This window comes from Lissotriton vulgaris, chromosome 4_1, assembly GCF_964263255.1.
Source record: "Lissotriton vulgaris chromosome 4_1, aLisVul1.2, whole genome shotgun sequence".
In the NCBI taxonomy this organism is placed as follows: Eukaryota; Metazoa; Chordata; class Amphibia; order Caudata; family Salamandridae; genus Lissotriton; species Lissotriton vulgaris.
Genome location: NC_141691.1, coordinates 1,925,003,678 through 1,925,021,189, shown reverse-complemented (window position 1 = coordinate 1,925,021,189; position 17,512 = coordinate 1,925,003,678). Strand labels below are relative to the sequence as shown.

Sequence of the window (17,512 nt, the reverse complement as noted above, 5' to 3'; positions counted from 1 at the left end):
AGGGACCAGATAGTGACCTTGCCGAGAGTTGTTGGGCATTTTGAGGAGAAGGGAAAAAAAAGCAAAGTCCCCTCAGCATTGTAGTGGTGGGTTCCGAAACGGAAAGGGCGGGAAATAAGGTGGCTCCAAACCATGAGGATCCTCACTCTTTGTTGCACACTGATCAGGTGCTCAGGGAAATTATTCACCAAATTACCCCTGTCATTCCACCACCCCCTCCACCCCTAGCCTTTGCCACATGGGTAGCACAGGGTCGGAACCCCCAGAAAGGGCGCTGGGATCTGGCCCCCGGTTGAGGACTGGGGACTCAGAGGCTGTTGGGCTCTCCTGCAGAGAGCCTCCATATGTCTTGTTCCAGAGGAGTGGTGAGAAACAGGCACTAAATATCCATACAGCTAAGGAACCAGCGAGCCCAAATCTATCTTACACCAATCCATAGGATGCTAGGGGTGATAGTGAAGATCAATATTCACTCATTATATAGGTTATGCATTGGTTTCAGGAAGTCTGTGACTACTATTCTACTATAAGGACTGACATAGTGGGCACTGAAAAGCTTTACTCTCCTGAGGAAGACCACTATAAGGTGAAGGTCCAATTTTCCCACGGGTACATAGTCAATGGTCTTATGGCTGTGGATGCTAGAAATTTCCCACAAGCCAATACCTGCATCATGATAAAGTATCTAGTGATGGGAAAGTGTGTCAGTAGTACTCCAGGTGATACAGTCCAACTGTGGGGGACACCAGCCATAGGTCAAAAGGGCCCAACACTTGACTAACAATGCTGCCTAGGAAATCAGTATTGATATAGTAAGCCCTATTACCAACCCTTGCTTTAGCCAAGCTACTGATTCTCACTTGTTAACTGTCTTGCCTCCTGAGGCTGGGGGAAACTACATCGTCCTATTGCAATTAGTCTTGGATCTGATGGCCATTCTCTTATCTTCGGGCAGTAGGTTGTATTCAATCATACACACCAAGTAGTGGAGCTGGAGTTTGGTGACTTTCCACCCTAAATCCAGTCTGACATCACTTCACTAAAAATATTGTCATGGAACGGAGCAGAGATTACAAAACTGCTCTCTGAGGTTAATTGTGGTCATTTTATAGATTCCCATGATGTCTGCCTCATTCAAGAGACCTGAACCGTGTCTCCATTCCAGAGGAGTTGGTTTACTTCCTTCAGTGTAAATGCAGTTCAGAGTAAAAGGGTGAGACCCTCTGGGAGGCTAGGGATTTGGGTTAAAACATACTTAAAATGCAAATTTAAGAAAATCTATATTGATTCGCTTGATCTAATGTCAGTTGTGCTTGTACTACTTTTTGGTATGGTTCTAAAAATGTTTAATGTTTATAATAGAGTTGGACCCGAAATAGCAGAGTCAGTGGATTTAAACAAATGGGGAAAGGTTACCTTTTGGTGGCAGGCGATTTCAGTACTACGTTTGAACCCTTAACCGGCAAACCCTCTGAATTTACAGCAGCCCAGGATAATCAGTGAGTTATCCCCTAGCTTGATTTGCCATGTGTGAGATGGTCCTCCAAAGAAAGACAGGTATAAGTCCTAACTTTAAATTTTTACCTTAGAGCCGCAAATGGTTGGACGGCATCCAATCACAGGCGAAGAATGACATACAACAGACTAGGTTACCAGAGTAAGATTGATTATTTTTTGGCAGACATAAAGTAATGGTCAGCTGTGTTAGAAATGGAAGTGTTGTATATATCAGATAGTGATCCTCATGCACCAAACTTAACTCTATCTAACAATTCCAGATTAAACCCCATTTTGCGAGGGCCTAATGATCTGGGTGGCTTTTCGTCAAACAACAATCAGAAGAACATTGCATGGAAATGGGTGGAAAAACACGTTAGTGCCAGAGGCCGTTATTAGTAGAGTGGAGAAAGAAGTAGAACATTTATCATCCCTTCCAGCACACCCAAGGAAAGAGGTTCTGAGCATGAGCCATGATGAACTGTTTGTACAGGTTAGGGATTTGTTAGGTAAAACATCTAAGAGGGGTTGCGGAGGCCCAAGGCCAATCATTGGTTTAATAGTAATTGTAGGCTTGCAAAGAGGAAGCTCCTATCAGCGGCTTAATCCAACTCGCCCCCCGTGTAGGCAGGTTTTGCTTAGGGTCAAAAAAGAGTGGGAACATTTCTAGTGATCCACTCTCCGTGAAGCCCTGACCTCCAAATATAGCCACACCTTTTGCACATGGCATCAACATGGCTACATAGTCCGGAAACTGTGATGGATTTCAGAATACAATCAGAGGACTGGGTGACCCACTTCAGTAAGTTGTATATAAATGGAGGTGCTATAGAGGAGAACGATACAATGATTCAACATGTGGCTGCCTAAGAGGATGTAGAAACCCTTGCTTTTACTCTTAATGAGACCTTTGACCACTATAAATTCTGGCATACCAATCCGTGCACCAAGACCGGATAGGATCCCAAATAATTTGTATAATGCAAATCCAGATATGTGGGGCCCATATATTAACATCTTATCCAATGCTACCTTGTCGGGCATTGAGATCCTCTCCTCGTGGAAGCTAGCAGAGATCCTGCCAATTTACAAGAAGGGGGACTTGGCAAACCCGGGGAACTATTGCCCCATCAGTCTAATTGAGTAAAAAAAAAATTGTACTCAAGGTTTGACTCACCTGCAGGACTGGATTACAGAGGAGGGTATCTCATCTACTTACAGGCGGGTTTTAGAGCAAACATTAGTAAAACTAGATCAGGTCTTCCATTTTTACTTGCATATACTAGCATGAGGGACTATTTAATGGGGGGAATCTATGTTGCTTTTGTTGACTTGCACACAGAATTTGTTCTGGTCCTGTGATGGAAATTGTGGCGAGTACTGGAAAACATGGGTATCCCCAATTACCTTTTGAATATCTTGGTTAGACTCCATGTGGAAAATTTGGCTCAGGTCAGATAAGGAGCGCATCAGCAGCTGACCAAACCTTTTAGGCTAGTTCAGGGAGTCAGTCAGGGTTGTGCTTTAGCCCATACCCTGTTCTCCCTGTATACAAATGGCATGACTGATCACCTCAGTAACGACAGACGTTATGCACCCATATTAGGGGGTAGTGGGGAGGGTTGCAGACCTCCTCTTTGAAGATAATACCATATCGAATTTTAAAGTCTTCCTAAGGGCTGTAATAGCTGTTTTTCTTTCTTCTGTGTTGAGAGAGGCCTTGAGTTTAATAGTGCTAAGTCCAAATGCATGTTTTCTCTAAAAACAAGGTGACCCATTGCAACAGGCACATACTGATGGGTAATGCATGCATTGATCGGCTGTCTACTTTTGAATATCTAGGTATCCGAATGACATCCAACTTGAGCTGGGCACCCCAGATGGAAAAGGTGCCTTGAGAGCTACAATGTCAAGGCTATTGGGTCTGACTTGTATGGTGCCGAATTAATGGACTCCTCTAACTCAAATAGTCTTGATATGGTGGAGCAAAGGTTTTTGAGGACCTTATTGTCATTTCCCATGACTACTCCCCTTACACCCCTATATTTGGATAAAATCAATGCAGATTGTAAATTTATTGGTGCTGGGTGTGGCCCACTGCTAAATTGGAATGGTGCTAAAGATATTATGGTCCTACCGAGCATAGATAAGATCCCATGTTTTTGCACCATAAAATCGCTTCTGCAGAAGTTGGATCTTGACACTTATTTGTCCTCTCCTGAGTTGTTGTGTATGCTTTCCCAAGACAATATTAAAAACATGAATTTGGAAGCTGTAGCTGTGGATATTATAACCAAAAGCAAAGGCAGCCTCACGTCTTATATTAATTTTGAACCTTTTATGTGTTATGAGGCAACCGTTGACGAAATTGTACCAAGTGTAGCACGTAAGCTATACCTACAGTTCAGATATGGCACCCTCCCAGTTAAAGCCTTTAGCACCAACTAGCATGATAAGAGGGAAGGGAGCTAGGCATGCGCAGGGTGTAATGAAATGCTGGAATACATTTGTTTTTCTGCCATGAGTACAGTAGGTTTCGGGCCAAGTGGATTGTGTCCCTCTGCAAGGACCTAGGCACCAGAAGTCACTTGGTTGTGTTTAGAATACTGAGAACAAGTATAAGAAGACTCCATGTATTTGGTGAAGCCAAATTTCTTATGGTCTTCTGGATCAGGCGTACCAAGTGCCAATGAAATGATGTAGACGTGGAGTCATTTTGACTCGATTCTGCGTATGGTATCTACTGACTGGGACAATGGATTTGTATCTGTAACCTCATAGCCAACCTGGACCTATTGCTTTTTTTTGTCATGTGAAGATCTTTTTAGTGAGTCATTAATTCATAGATTGCAGTTTTTAGGCACAGTTAATTTATTGAAAGACCCTAATAAATGGTACTTTATGTACCTTGGGCATGTAAATTAAATGCTATAAGTGTGCCTTCATCAGTTATTGTGGCACCCACTAGAGTTGCCTTTTAAGACATGACTCAGGCCTGCCACTTCAGCTTGTAGTGTAGTTTTCAATGACATTTCAACGTGGCAAACTAAACCTTTTGCTAGAACTGAACGTTCTTTTTTCTCTTTCTTTCTTTTTTTTATACATATAGGTAAGTCCTACAGCCTGGTAGAGGAGGGTGCACCGCATTTGAAAAGCAGGACATGTTTTACATGTCCTAGCAGTAAAAACTCCTAAAAGTGTTGTTCACTATTGTAAGGCCTTTCTCTCTCATTGACTACCACTGGGTTACCTTACTTTAGTTAATAAGTGAGAACTATAAATTGAGAGCAGATGGAGGTATAGTGTTCACACTCAAATGAATTGTAATCTAAACCCCTTTTTGATAGTATAGTCAGATTTTAAGTCACAGTTCTGAAAAATACGGTTTTAGAAAGATGGCATTTTCTTGTTGCTAATCATTGGAGCTTTTTGCAGTGTCCTGAGTCACATGACTGTGAATGTCTCTGCTGTTGTAATTTTGTATTCTTTCCAGACAGTTACACAATAGGGACCAGGTGTAGGCAGATGAACTATCCTGCCAGGATGGCTGGGAGCAGAGCAGTGCCTTGCACCACTTACGCTTCAAAGGGTTTGCCTCAAGCATACACAAATAAACCCGACACTAGTATTTTGTCAACCCAGAAGTCATTGAGTCTTGAAAGAAGAAGAAAATAACTTACCAGATGTGGGGGTAGGAAAGAGTTTCCTGCCACACACAAAGGCTGGCACCAGTTATAAATATAGGAACTCCGTTAACTGCTGCATGATGACTGCCATGCTGTTGAGAAGGAAAACCTGACCGGGTTTTCTTCATCACAGGCTAAGCTGAGTGACTCCAAGGGTCAGTTAGCTGACCCCCTGTTTGAGCTACAGTAACTTAACAAGCTCAAGAGGCCTCCTTTGAACTGCTCAGCTCAATTACAGATCCCCCAGGTCCTGGATCCTTGGCTGGCATCAGTATAAACTCCTATCAAGAAGAAAAGAAGAAATCATCAAGTCTTTGCTCTGTGTGACCGCGAACTGGCTCCCTTGTGCCGAGACTCTGATGTTGTTGGAAGCTGGAATTTTGTTTCACTACCTCCCCCCCTTTTGCCTGGTTTTAGATGCAACTTTGACTGAGGTGTACTGGGCCCCTGCTAACCAGGTTCCCAGTGCTGAGGTTCTTTTCATAAAACTGTACCACGATTGGCACAGGTTCACTAACCCCTGTAAGCACTTAGGGCATTGGGACTGATGAAGGTCCACTGGGGCTGCAGCACAAATTGTGGCACTTTAGGGACCCTTCACTGAGACCCTGCAAACTGCCATCGCAGGCTGCGTTTCTTGGTGCACAGAAAACTAAAGAGCCGTATGCCATACCCAGAGGTGTAGGTAAGTCGCCCCTACCGCAGGCCTTACTGCTCTAAGGGAGGGTGCACTATATCACATGTGTGGTCATATCTGTCTTAGCAGTTATGACTCTGCAATATCTAAGGCCATTCTTTGATATTGTAAGTGCACAGAGAAGCCATATAGCATACATGGGCTGGGCATCCATCTCGGGGTTCCCCAGCACCATGATGGCTTCACTGTACCCAGGGATGCTTGGTACCAAACATTTTGTCTCTACAAACCAACACTGATGCCTGTGTTCGATTTATTTATAAAAGTGCAAACACTGGTTTGGTCTCTGGTGTGGTGGCAGGCTTGTCTTACCTAGCCTGCCACCACCAGACATGTTTCTGATCTCATGCGATGAGAGCCTTTACCCACAGATGCCAGGAACAATGCCTGCTTTGGGTAGAGGTGCTTCACACCACCTCCAGGCCGGAATGGCATTCCAAGGCGGGAAGCTTCAGAGGCGCTAACGCCTTTGAAACGCAACTAAGGCACCTACAGTTAGTAGAGGATGCCAACTCCCCTGTCCTTCTTCACTTTTGGCGGGAGGACAGGCGGGAAAATTAGCTAGGTCAGGAGGTGTGCCCACATTTCTCCACCACTAATCCTAAAGTGGTGCATGCGATGTGGACACCACTTTTCCAATTCCTCCATCTAGTCTTGGAGAGAATTAGTCGATCAGGATCAGGGCTATGCCCACCTCTCAACGGAAGTGGTCATAGGAGGGTGTAGTTACCCTAAAGGAAGTAGCCCATTGGCTACTATCTGGTACTCCCTTTAACACCCCTACATTTAGTAGTTAGGTGTCATTCCTCAGCCCAGAAACTTAGATTCTGCTGACCTAAGAAGAAGAAGGACACCAAAGAGCCACAAAGAGCAAGGAGAAGAGGACGTGTGACTGATCTGGCGCCAACCCTGCCGGCCTGCCTGTTGTCTCGTGCACCAAAAGATGACTCGTCTTGCAACTGTATTATAGAAACCTGGGAGGCCTGTGTGCTTTTGATAAAGAACCAGGAACTCCCTTGGATTGATGGAACCAGTCCCCTTCATGTCACAGGCCAAGTTTGAGGCAGTAACCGAGTGCTCACCTTTGGGTCCATCGAGGTGGTGACCCACAGAAAAGAGGGAAGAGCACTCCAAGAGGGATAGCCAGTTCTCCCTGAGTATGTGAGCCCCTATCTCACTCCCAACAACCTCTTCTTGTGATGTCTTTTTTAAATGCATTTGTCGCTGCCAAGGCTTCTTGGTAGCCAGCCAGGCTACTGACCCCTTCAGTCTTCACTTGGACAGGGCAGGGTACTCAACAGCATCTGTGACCAACAGGGCAGGGTACTCAATAGCACCTGTGCCCAATGTTGGAAATAACCCTGCTCATGTGTTTTTGCATCTCCTGTTCAGTGGAGTTTACTGTGTGGCAGAAACTGTCTTGGCACAACCACCATTTGTGGATGGACTACCTGAGGTGTATCTTTGATGCTTCCATCACAAGTGACAGACATTTCCACGTATCCCTGCATCTAGGATCCCTGGGTAAGGTAATCGAGAACTGCCTGCTCCACTTGGGTCCTGGGACCCCAAGGCCTCTGCTCTGAAAGAATAGAAACCAAATCCAAGTGTCTCTAGAACAAGACTGGCAAAAGCCTGTGTGCTTTTACCCCCGACAGCAATGGTCTTGGATTGAAGGTCCTGCTCGTCAACCGATTTCCCCTGATTGCCTGCAATACTAAATTGTTTGACAGTGATACAGTGTCGAAGGTTACCAGCGTGTATTCTGATCGAAAGTCCTGCCCATCTCCTTATCTCTCCCATTGGCTGCAATACTAAATTAAGGTTACTGCTGTGTATTCCACATTGACCATCACGGTAAATACTTGACGCGTTGAAGCATTGTCTACTGTAATTGTTTTCTACAGCATTTTTGAAATGCACTTGCCTAATCATACTGATTTTAGGACCTAAAATACATATAAAGATAGTTGTTATTTTTGCACATTGGTGTAGGAGCTATTCTTGAGTGTGTGTCTCCTTTCTTGCTTTTCAGAGTATTAGAAATGCTTAGCACTACTCTGATAAGCCTAACTGCTCGCCCACACTACCACAAATAGAGTGTTAGTATTATCTACTTTTGCCGCTGTATACCAATCTGGGTCTCTCTGGACTCTGAGTAGTGTACTTCATTTTAGTACACTATGTACACAGCCAGTTTTCTTCAGACACCCACGACAATAATTCATGCAAAGCTCCTGTGAGGACCCGCCTTTCAAGCTGCAGTGACTGCCAGCAATGACCGGCAACACAAGAATTGTACTTTACACCACAGCAGCGGCAGCCTGGGGAGACCACCAATGGGATCCTCCAGCAATGACCCACCATGACATAGGACTGACTCTTTGCACTACAGTGAAGGCAGTCCAGGCCCCCCAGCCGACTCTTCATGCTACAGTGATGGCCATCTGCAATGCTCTACCCTGCTCCTCAAGGCATCCTCCACTGTGAACAGATCTCTTCACACCGAACTTTAAGAATGTAACTCCTTCATCAAGACTAACCTGATCCCTGCCACCCTGCATCTGGCCCACGTTCCATTGTAGTCTGCATGAACTTGTACTTTTTCTGTGGTCTTGCGCGACAGGTGGAGTTGTGTGCTTCTAGTGGCTGTATTTATTTCAAAACAGAATTTCTTCGGTTCTACTGATTGGAGTTTTGACGTTCTGGTTTTATTTTATTAACTAAAAGTGACTCTATTTTTCTAAATTGGTTTGGAATATTTCTTGTGTTGCGTTTTCACTTTATTAATGTGTGTTGCATAAAGACTTCCCATATGTGCCAAGCTACCAGAGGGTTAAGCACAACTTGACTTGGTGTCTGTTACGGTTCACCCTGACAAGGATTGTGTTTGTTGCCTGAGTAGGGCTTCCACCCACCTCAAGCAATAACCCATTTTCTTACAATAACCCATTTTCTTACAGTAATTGAAATCAAACACAATAAAGTCCTGCCAAAAGATAGAATTTGTTTAAACTCGTGTATAAAGATAATCCAGATAGTACTTACATATTCACCATAGCTCTCTGGTGCTGATGCAGGTGGCGGCGGGGCGGGTCGATAAGCTGGTGGTGGTGGTATGCCTCTTGCTCTGGAGGAGAGTCCACGAACCCTTGAAACAGCAACCCTTGAAGGTGGAATCCCCCGGGGTGCCGCAGCTCCTCGCGGGACGCTTGCTGATATAGGTGGCACTCCACCTCTGCCTCTATCAATAGAAAAAATCAGATATTTTATATATGTCTTCCAATATGCAGAGGGATACACAGGTGTGAAGGGGAACTCAAAAAATTCAGGAGGCTTTAAATATCACTTCAAATGTATATAAAAGGGCTTGTGCTGCAAGATGTCAGGTTGCACTGCAGAACAGTCACATCACTGCAACTAACATCTTCTTTGTGTATCAACAGATAAACAAATATGTCGTACAGTAGGAGTTTGGGCAGAGAAGCACACTCAACCTGCCTCGCCAACGTATAGGAGGCAGCTTTGGCGGGATGCCTCGCGCTGCACAGCAGGGATCGCTTGAACGGATAATTGCAAAGGCGGGAGAACGGAATTTCTTCTCAGTTTCATAATGTCCCTGTATTTTTTAAAAAAAAATGTTATGAGCTATCTACTAGTACCAGGGGTGTAACGGCGCAGTGCAGAGTGGCCCCCACTGTTTCTTCTGTAATCCAGCAAAGGAATTCAATAAAGCAACTTAAAAATGGTATGAATCGAAAGGCTGGCTGAGGACTGTCTGCTCTGGAAGAGGTGTTCAAAAGACAACAGCAGCAGACGTGCTGTTAACTCTGTAGCACCCAAATGTTCGCAGGCCCATCCCTGACTTTAAGAGGCACCTCAAAGGCACAGCCTTGCTCGACCGCCTTCACGCCCTGTTTGTGATTGACAGCACTGGGTGGGTGATGCCCGCAGGCCCATCACAGCCAATCACAGAGAGAATGTGAATACATTCTGCCCACACGCAAGCCAGAGTGGCTTTGGAGGAAGGGAGCAATGTGAGGAGCACCAGGCTATGAACTGCACGAGGGAGGAGGTAAGTTTAAAAATCAAATGAATCTAGGTTACTGCAGGGAGGAAAGGAGATGACAGTCAGTCTGGGGTGCGTGCGGCAAGTGGCCACCCCACGCCCTGCGCATAACACAGCGAGGGACCTAGCTATCAACAGTGCAGCAGGAGCAGTGGCACCAGGCTCAGAGGATGTGAGCTGCTGCTTATTGCCAGATCGTGAGCTGGGGACTAATTTGCCCTGCTGGCATTATGTTCACTGGCACCCTTTGTATCAGGGGCGCATCTATCAATGAGGCAGCAGGTGTCCCAGAGCCCAGAGGGCCGAATCCTGATTATTTCTGTATTTTACTGTCCCTACAGGAGCCAAGCGAGCCGTTACTATGCCCCCGCTTGCTATGCCACTGCGCAGAACCGGAGCTCTCTGTGCGTAGAAGGTTCGGGGAGCATTTATGGGCGGTAGGGGTACAAGGTGGTCTGAGACTTATGTCTGCTGCATTTCTTTATCTCAATTCAAATTCTATTTTTCAATGTAACAGTAGTTATTATACAATATACTCAAAAGATATAAAGATATCAATTATACTGAAGCCTGCGTGGTGATGTTGCACAATAAAGGACACTAATGGGACCAGGTCAAGGAGTGTCACCTGCTGATTTGGAATAAAACCACCGCAGGTTGGAATGATGTCAAACACAGATCAGGGTGCTGTCGAGGAAGACACTTTTGTGTGCAAGAAAAGGTTAAAAAGCAACTTTAAAGATACAAGTTGCAGACATCAACTATCAAAGAGACATTGTATGCATTATTTATTAACAATTTCCTGACACCAGCATGCTTTATTTGCCATTATATCTGGATGACTTTGATGCATTCAATTTATTCTTCATTCAAAAGGTGAGCACTACATATAATGCAGACATCGACAATAAAAGGGATATGATGATAGCCACCCTGATGAGTACAATCCCAATCCTCGAGTCTACTTTTCCCTTTAATGTATCAAAGTATCTAAGGATGCTTATCTTCTGCATCTCTGACATCCATATCCTCACCCCCATTAGTGGGAAAAAAACTTCGTAGAATATCGTTGTGTCATTTGTTTTAACACTAATACGTCTATGTTCTTCAACAGGGGTTGTTACCAATAAAAAAAACAAAAACAAATAGGTAGATGTAAAAAAAAATGGGATACGCTACAACCGCAAAAAACCACACTGCAATGCATGAAAGCAAAATAGCCAGTATCATACTGCCCCGTGACTCACAATTTCTACATAGCGAGTATTTGGGATTTGCAGGGAAAAGGGCGGTAAAGAGGTGTCATCCTTCCTGTGTTTCTCACCGGGGTAAGTATCAATGATTTGGAAATGGTGATGCAGTTGCAAGGCACTGTCAGATTACTGACTCCTGAAGGCAAGCGATATACCTTTGCTGAGCAGGAGCTGTCCTTGGTGGGAAGACACCTTCCACTATGGGAATCTCAGTTGAGGGCATGGGGTTGGGGTCAGACAGTGGTCAATGGGACCTCTGCATGTAAAAGTGGTTTTGAAATGCACCTCAAGTTTTTCACTTGTGCCCCTATCCATTTAAACCTAAAATGTGAAGAATAAACAGGGAAGGGCAGGGGAACACTGATCTCTGATCCAAAATATATGATGTTTGTACATTTAAAGCCTAAAACAAGTAATTATACAAAAATGAAAACACTAATTCCAGGAAGGTCAGATTTACTATTTTCCTCAGAACGTGAATACTCACCTCGTTCCAAACTTTCCGTTGCTTAAGAAAAATAAAAATAGATAATTTTACAATAATGAAAGATGTTCCTTCAACTTAATAATGTGTTGTAAAACAGACTGAAATGGGACACAAATTGTTGGTAGAGTAAAAAACATTCTATATTACAATCCCTATGGACAATTTATAGTATAGAACACATAAAGCGATCCAACAATGAAAGTCTGTTTGTAGTTTCATATTTGTAAGCATTCAATTATATTTCACCAGGGAGACTGATATAGACTAGACAGATACACGATCAACATATCATTTTAAATTTATAACATTAATTATATTTTGAGTGGATAATTGATCCACGCTATTGGCTCACACAATTTACAACACAGAATTTTGGGTTGCAGCTTGTTTTCAAAATACTGTATAATCAACGTGACACTCAAATTACCCATTAGCAGCACCTGGGTTCCATGTTTGTAAATTCTAAGTCCTTGACTGCAGGTCAGGAAGCAAGGTGGAGTCCAAAATTATGTGATGAAAATGTACTGGGCAATGATGCAGTAAAATCTATATCAGTTGAAATCGGGGAAGATGCTGGATGAAGTTGTGGAGAAGATTTCTACATTCGGACTTGGTCTCATTATTGGAAGTCAAAAATCTCCAGTGGTCCAAACCTGGGCTCTTGGAAGTGTGCCCAAGATGCTCTGCCAGCCTCTGTGGATTCAGCAGACTGGAGTATCCCCTTTGCTGTGCAGCGCAACTCTGAGCAGAACTGACACCGCCATTGCTGTGAGGATTAGAACCATTGCAAAAACCTTCATTGCAGCCCATTACCTCATTGGAAACGCCACTGAGCAACGTAGTCCTTGGTACAGGGCCTCACGCCCATCGTCGGCAACGCAGGACCACGCACTGCATCCTTGCCCCAACTTTGATCCAACACATTGCTTTGGCTGCCGGAAGCATCTCTGATGCAGATCCTCATTAACACTCTTCAAAGCAGACTTTAGGTACTCTGTTCAGTGGTCTAACTAGGGCCCTGTAGCAGACCAGGGCTCCATCACAGTCGGCCTGACCCTGTGACTTTGTCCTGGTCCTGCACAACTAGATATCCACAGTTGGTGTTTTGTGCCTTTTTGCACTATTTTTACAAAAATGTTTTATATATCCGGTTATACTTATTGAATTTTTGTTGTTGTGGTCTTGATCTACTTATTAGAAAATACTCTATTTTTCTAACTTAGTGTGGGAACCTTTTGTTGTGTTTTTTTTTTTGTATAACTGTTTGAAGTGTTGCACAAATATTTTACACATTGCGTCTGAGTTAAGACTGACTAATCTGTGCCAAGCCATCCAAGGGTTGAGCACAGGTTAATTTAGGGTTTGCTTGTGATTTTAACTTGAGATGATCTGTAGATGCTACTTGAGAAGGAGTTCACCCCCATCAACCAGTAACCCACTGTCTTACACTGGTGGTCAGCAGTAAGGATTTGGAGTTGTGTTAGGGCAGTGCCAAACATTACATTTATGTTACACTATCACCCCAATTAAATAATGTGATACCATTTCAAGTGTGGGCATCAAAGACACCTGAAGGAATCTCCCTTGAAGTGAAGGAGTTACTTCCCTGCACTCGCAGGCACCGCAACTAAGTTGACCGGTCTGCTGATCCTGAGCTCTTCCAGACCCTAACAGTTTCTGCAACACAGGCTGGGGTTCTCCACAGGTCTTGAGGCCTGCCTTGCCCTCTCATCAAGTTTGAGGTCAGTATCCCTCATGGGGGCTGCAATAACTGACCCTCTGTGCACCACGTCAACTTGCAGTTCGAAACACTTGTTGGCTTCCTTCCAAGAAGATATTTGGGCTCCAAGAAGCCCCAACCTCGAGCATCTCCAGTGGCCAGAATCTTCAGCCACACCGCATTGTTGTGCATCGTGACCTGCATCTCTTGGTGAGCTGCTTGAGGTCTTCTTGGGACTCCGGTGCCTCCAGCCTGTGGGTCCATTTGAGGGTAACCTTTGTTTCTTTTGGGCTTCCCTGATTGCTCAGGCCCTTTGCTGGTCCCAATACTGCTCCTTCTTTGACTTCTGTGGGGTTGCATTTGCCAAGGCTTGTTGGTGCTCACGCCGGACACTGACCCCTCAGCACTCAGCATCCGACAAGGGACAGGTTGTGCACAGCTCCTGGTCTTCCTCAGCGTCGCCTGGTCCTCACAGCTGCAGAGTCAAGGTCACCGTCAATTATCCTACTACTCCCGGCATTGGTGGGCATTTGTCTTCCAGATCTCCTGGTCACTCCTGAGTGACATAGACTATGTACCCTCTGCTTGCTGGTACCTCTCAAGTAGAATCCACCTTTAGATTCCACAGGACACTTTCTTCTTTTTCAGCAGCGTCACTTTGGGTTTCCAACACCACTTCTCACCTATGCACCCAGCTTCCTGGTGTAGGTAACGTGGGTACTAGGGTATCTACAGGTGAAGTGGCTCTCCTACCTTCTGTCTTCCACATGGTTTCCTCAGGGTCCACTGGGAAGGGTCCTTAATGTTTAAAATTCCAACCGCAACCTACACATAGACTTGTACGGTGCACGTGTTATTGTTTCCACACAGCACACGCTCTCCGTGGGGTAACTAGTCACTCACATTGGGTTGTTCCTTGGGTCCCAATCACTTCTATGTCCTCTTGACATTGTCTTGTCCCGAGTTATGGTTCTTAAACCACATTCTTAGTATATGGTTTGGTCCCCCTCCTGGGGTCCACTGTGTATTTCATGCTATTTACTGTATTTCTATGCAAAGTATTGTGTTCATTGTGTTTATCTCCGGGTAGGAGATATGAATTAATGAATGAAAGAAGATTAATACCGCGCAACTTAGCCCAAGGGCATCAAGGCGCCAGGGAAGTCCTATGGACTGCAATTCTCAACAGTACACTATTACGGATAGTCCTCGGCAAAGAACCACGTTTCTAATGCTAAACATCTAAACATGTTAGAGAGTATTATATCATAAATACATATTTTTATAAATACCTTTTGAGGTTCTTTTTCTTTAAACTACACTATAAGATTGCATTCTGGTAAAGCAAGCTGCTTTACACTACTTCTTGACTAAGCCGAAAGCTGCTCTCTACCGCTACCACTTAGAGAGCTTTCTAAGGTTGTCTAGGACCTCCTAAATCACCATATGGGTCGTCTGGACTGATGCAGGGTCCGCACTTACATTAGTGGACATCATATACCAGGCCAGCTTCTCACAACTTGGTTCTAAGGGAACACATGCTAAATACTTGTTTTACAGAGCTGCACCAGCACCTTGTGGACAGCAAGATGACTGAGGCCAGGACGCTTGCTGAGGAGTTGTGCCTCTGGGTCAGCACAAGAGTATCCAAAAAGAAATCTGCAGGGACTCCCAGAAGGACGGTCAGGTGATCCCAACAGAAGAAAGAGGGGTGAGAAAAAATTAGGATGGAAGGAGTTCTCAAAAAGCCCCCCAAAATAATTTCCAAGGGAACAGTGGTAGCCAGTCCCGGTCTGAAACCAAGAAGATATTCTTTGATAAGCAAACAGAGAGGTTTTTATTCCAATGTACTGAGTGTTACAAATGTGGGCAATCCAAGGGAGAAACCAAATTTCCCAAGAGGGCACAGCCCCCCACTGGGGGGCTGACACTCGGGTTGGCAATTGTAGAGGTTGGGGAGGAGGTGGTCCAGCTAGCTTTGAGGAGTAGGCAACGGGTATCCTAGTATTCCTGGGGGATAATGGGATGGTTTTCAAAAGCTCAGATGCCTGCAAATACTCCCACATTTAGGCAGCGGGTCCCCATCAATGGGCCAAGGGTGGAGGCTCTGAGATACACAGAAGCCACTATAAGGCGTCAGCTCGTGTCCCAGAGCAGGTCCTCCCCAACACATTCTCCCAAGTCATAGTCGCAGACAACTGTCCAAGTCATCTACCATTGGCTCTGGTTCCATGTGTGTGGGAGGTCTCAGGATCTGAAAAAAGTATCTGTGAGCCCTGCCATGCTTGTAGATTGTCAACCTAGGCCACACTATTTGAAAGAAAGTAGAGTTCAGATCACACTTGGAGATTTTGGGATTGTCCGAGTGGGTCTTTATGACCACATAGTCCATGGCTGCCAAGAAGGGAGTCCAGGGTACCTGGAGCCTGGATTATGGCCAGGCAGGTGCCAAGAAAGGTAAGGGCAATGGGCATTGAAAACCAGCCCCTGAACTTTCCGTCGTCCAGGATGATGGGGCATCTGAGGAGGATGCCCGTAAGCCAACCCGGGTGACTGGCCTGAATTTGCTGGATGGCAGTTTAGGGTGGGCCCACAAGTGGGGGATTCTGCGAAGCACAGAAAGAGTGCCCCACTCTAGATGGCTTTAGGCAGAAAGTTCAGGCTCAGGCAGCAGGTGATACCTCTAATATATTGGTAAAACAACCTCCTATATAGCGAGCCTGAGGTTCCTCGACATGTGACAGTCCACATGCTGGTGGTCTCGAAGTGTTGCCGGGCCTTCAAACTGGGGTTGGCTCATGACATTCTCCTGTGGTAAGACAAGATCTTCACCAGGCTTTCTGCCCACTTCTATTGGCCCCAGATGACAACAGCCTCAGATGCATTCTGCAGGTCTTGTCCCACCTGCCAGGTCAGTGGGAAGTCAGGGAAAAAACTCAATGCTCCCTTGACCGCATTACCTGTTATTGGCCCTCCTTTGAGAGGGTGGGCATCTGCATTGTTGGTCCCTTGGACCCCAAGACAGCTTTAGGCAAAAGGTTCATCCTGGTCTCGGTGGACCACTCCACTCGCTACCCAGAGGTCATCCCTCTGAGATTGGTGACTGGGGCCCTTATGGTGATTTCTATCCACATGGGGTACCCCACACTAACATCATTTAGAAGTACATATAGTCCATGTGATAGGAGTGTGGAGTGACTTATAAGCTCTCCACACCCTATCACCCCCAAATCAACAGACTTGTGGATAGATTCAACAAGACCCTCAGAGGCATGATAATGGGCCTAACTGAGCCCATGAGGTGTAAGTGGCACATGCTCTTGCCAAGCCATGTCTTTGCCTACAGGGAGATGTCACAGAAGGGGGTCGGTTTTAGCTCCTGTAAACTCCTTTGGGCCACTCTGTTTGGGGACCTCTCAGCCTTGTCATAGAGGGATAAGATGAAGTTCCCAGGAACTCCTGTCACTATGTGGTCAGTTACATGTTGGTCCTCTGCAACCAGATGCATCGTTTTTGGAAGAAAGCAAATGTAGTCTTGAAGCCAGACAAGAAATGATGAACTCTGGTATGACCAGAAAGGTACTCTGGTAGACTTTCAAACTGGCCAGAGGGTGTGGAGTCCAGAGCTCTTCAGGATCACTGGAGAGGCCCATGTGAGGAGAAGGAGTGGAAGGGGGGGGTCCACCTACCTGGTGGATCTCAAGACCCCTAGCAACCCTCAAAGGGTACTCCATGTGAACCGCCTAAACCTACCCTTGGAGAGGTTCAAAGGTAACATAGTCCTGGTGCCAGATAAAGGCATGGAAAAAGAGACTGAGCATCTTCCTGACCTCATCTCGGCCCAGGACCATGATCTGTCAGTAAAGAGTGTCTACCTCTCCCCTAATCTGATCTCAGAACTGAAGAGTGACTGTCACCAGGTTCTGAGACAGTTTTCGTCTCTGTTCTCCCTCAGCCGTCACACACGTGTAGGCACATGACATTGGCACTGGAGTCAGGTCGCATGTTAAAAATAAAATTTACAGGCTGTCAGACATGGTGAGGGCCAATATCAAGGAAGGGGTCTCCAAGACGCCGGTGTTAGGGGGATTGACTCTTCTAAC

At 45.4% G+C, this 17,512-nt stretch overlaps 1 protein-coding gene across 3 annotated transcripts in view; it reads right to left on the bottom strand.

Annotated features, from left to right (window-relative positions):
- KHDRBS3 (KH RNA binding domain containing, signal transduction associated 3) overlaps nucleotides 1-17,512 on the bottom strand; it is a 243,801-nt gene that overhangs the window by 75,343 nt on the left and 150,946 nt on the right. For 2 of the 3 annotated variants that reach the window (XR_015309932.1, XM_086966255.1), the window contains exons 6-7: nucleotides 11,690-11,710; nucleotides 8,929-9,124 (exon numbers count right to left, since the gene is read on the bottom strand). Coding sequence is in view for 2 of the 3 variants with exons in the window: in XM_086966255.1 (XP_086822381.1) it covers nucleotides 8,929-9,124; nucleotides 11,690-11,710 (217 nt within the window). In the remaining variant the exon portion in view is untranslated. The remainder of the gene's footprint in view (nucleotides 1-8,928; nucleotides 9,125-11,689; nucleotides 11,711-17,512) is intronic. The other variant, XM_086966256.1, reaches the window with a different exon arrangement.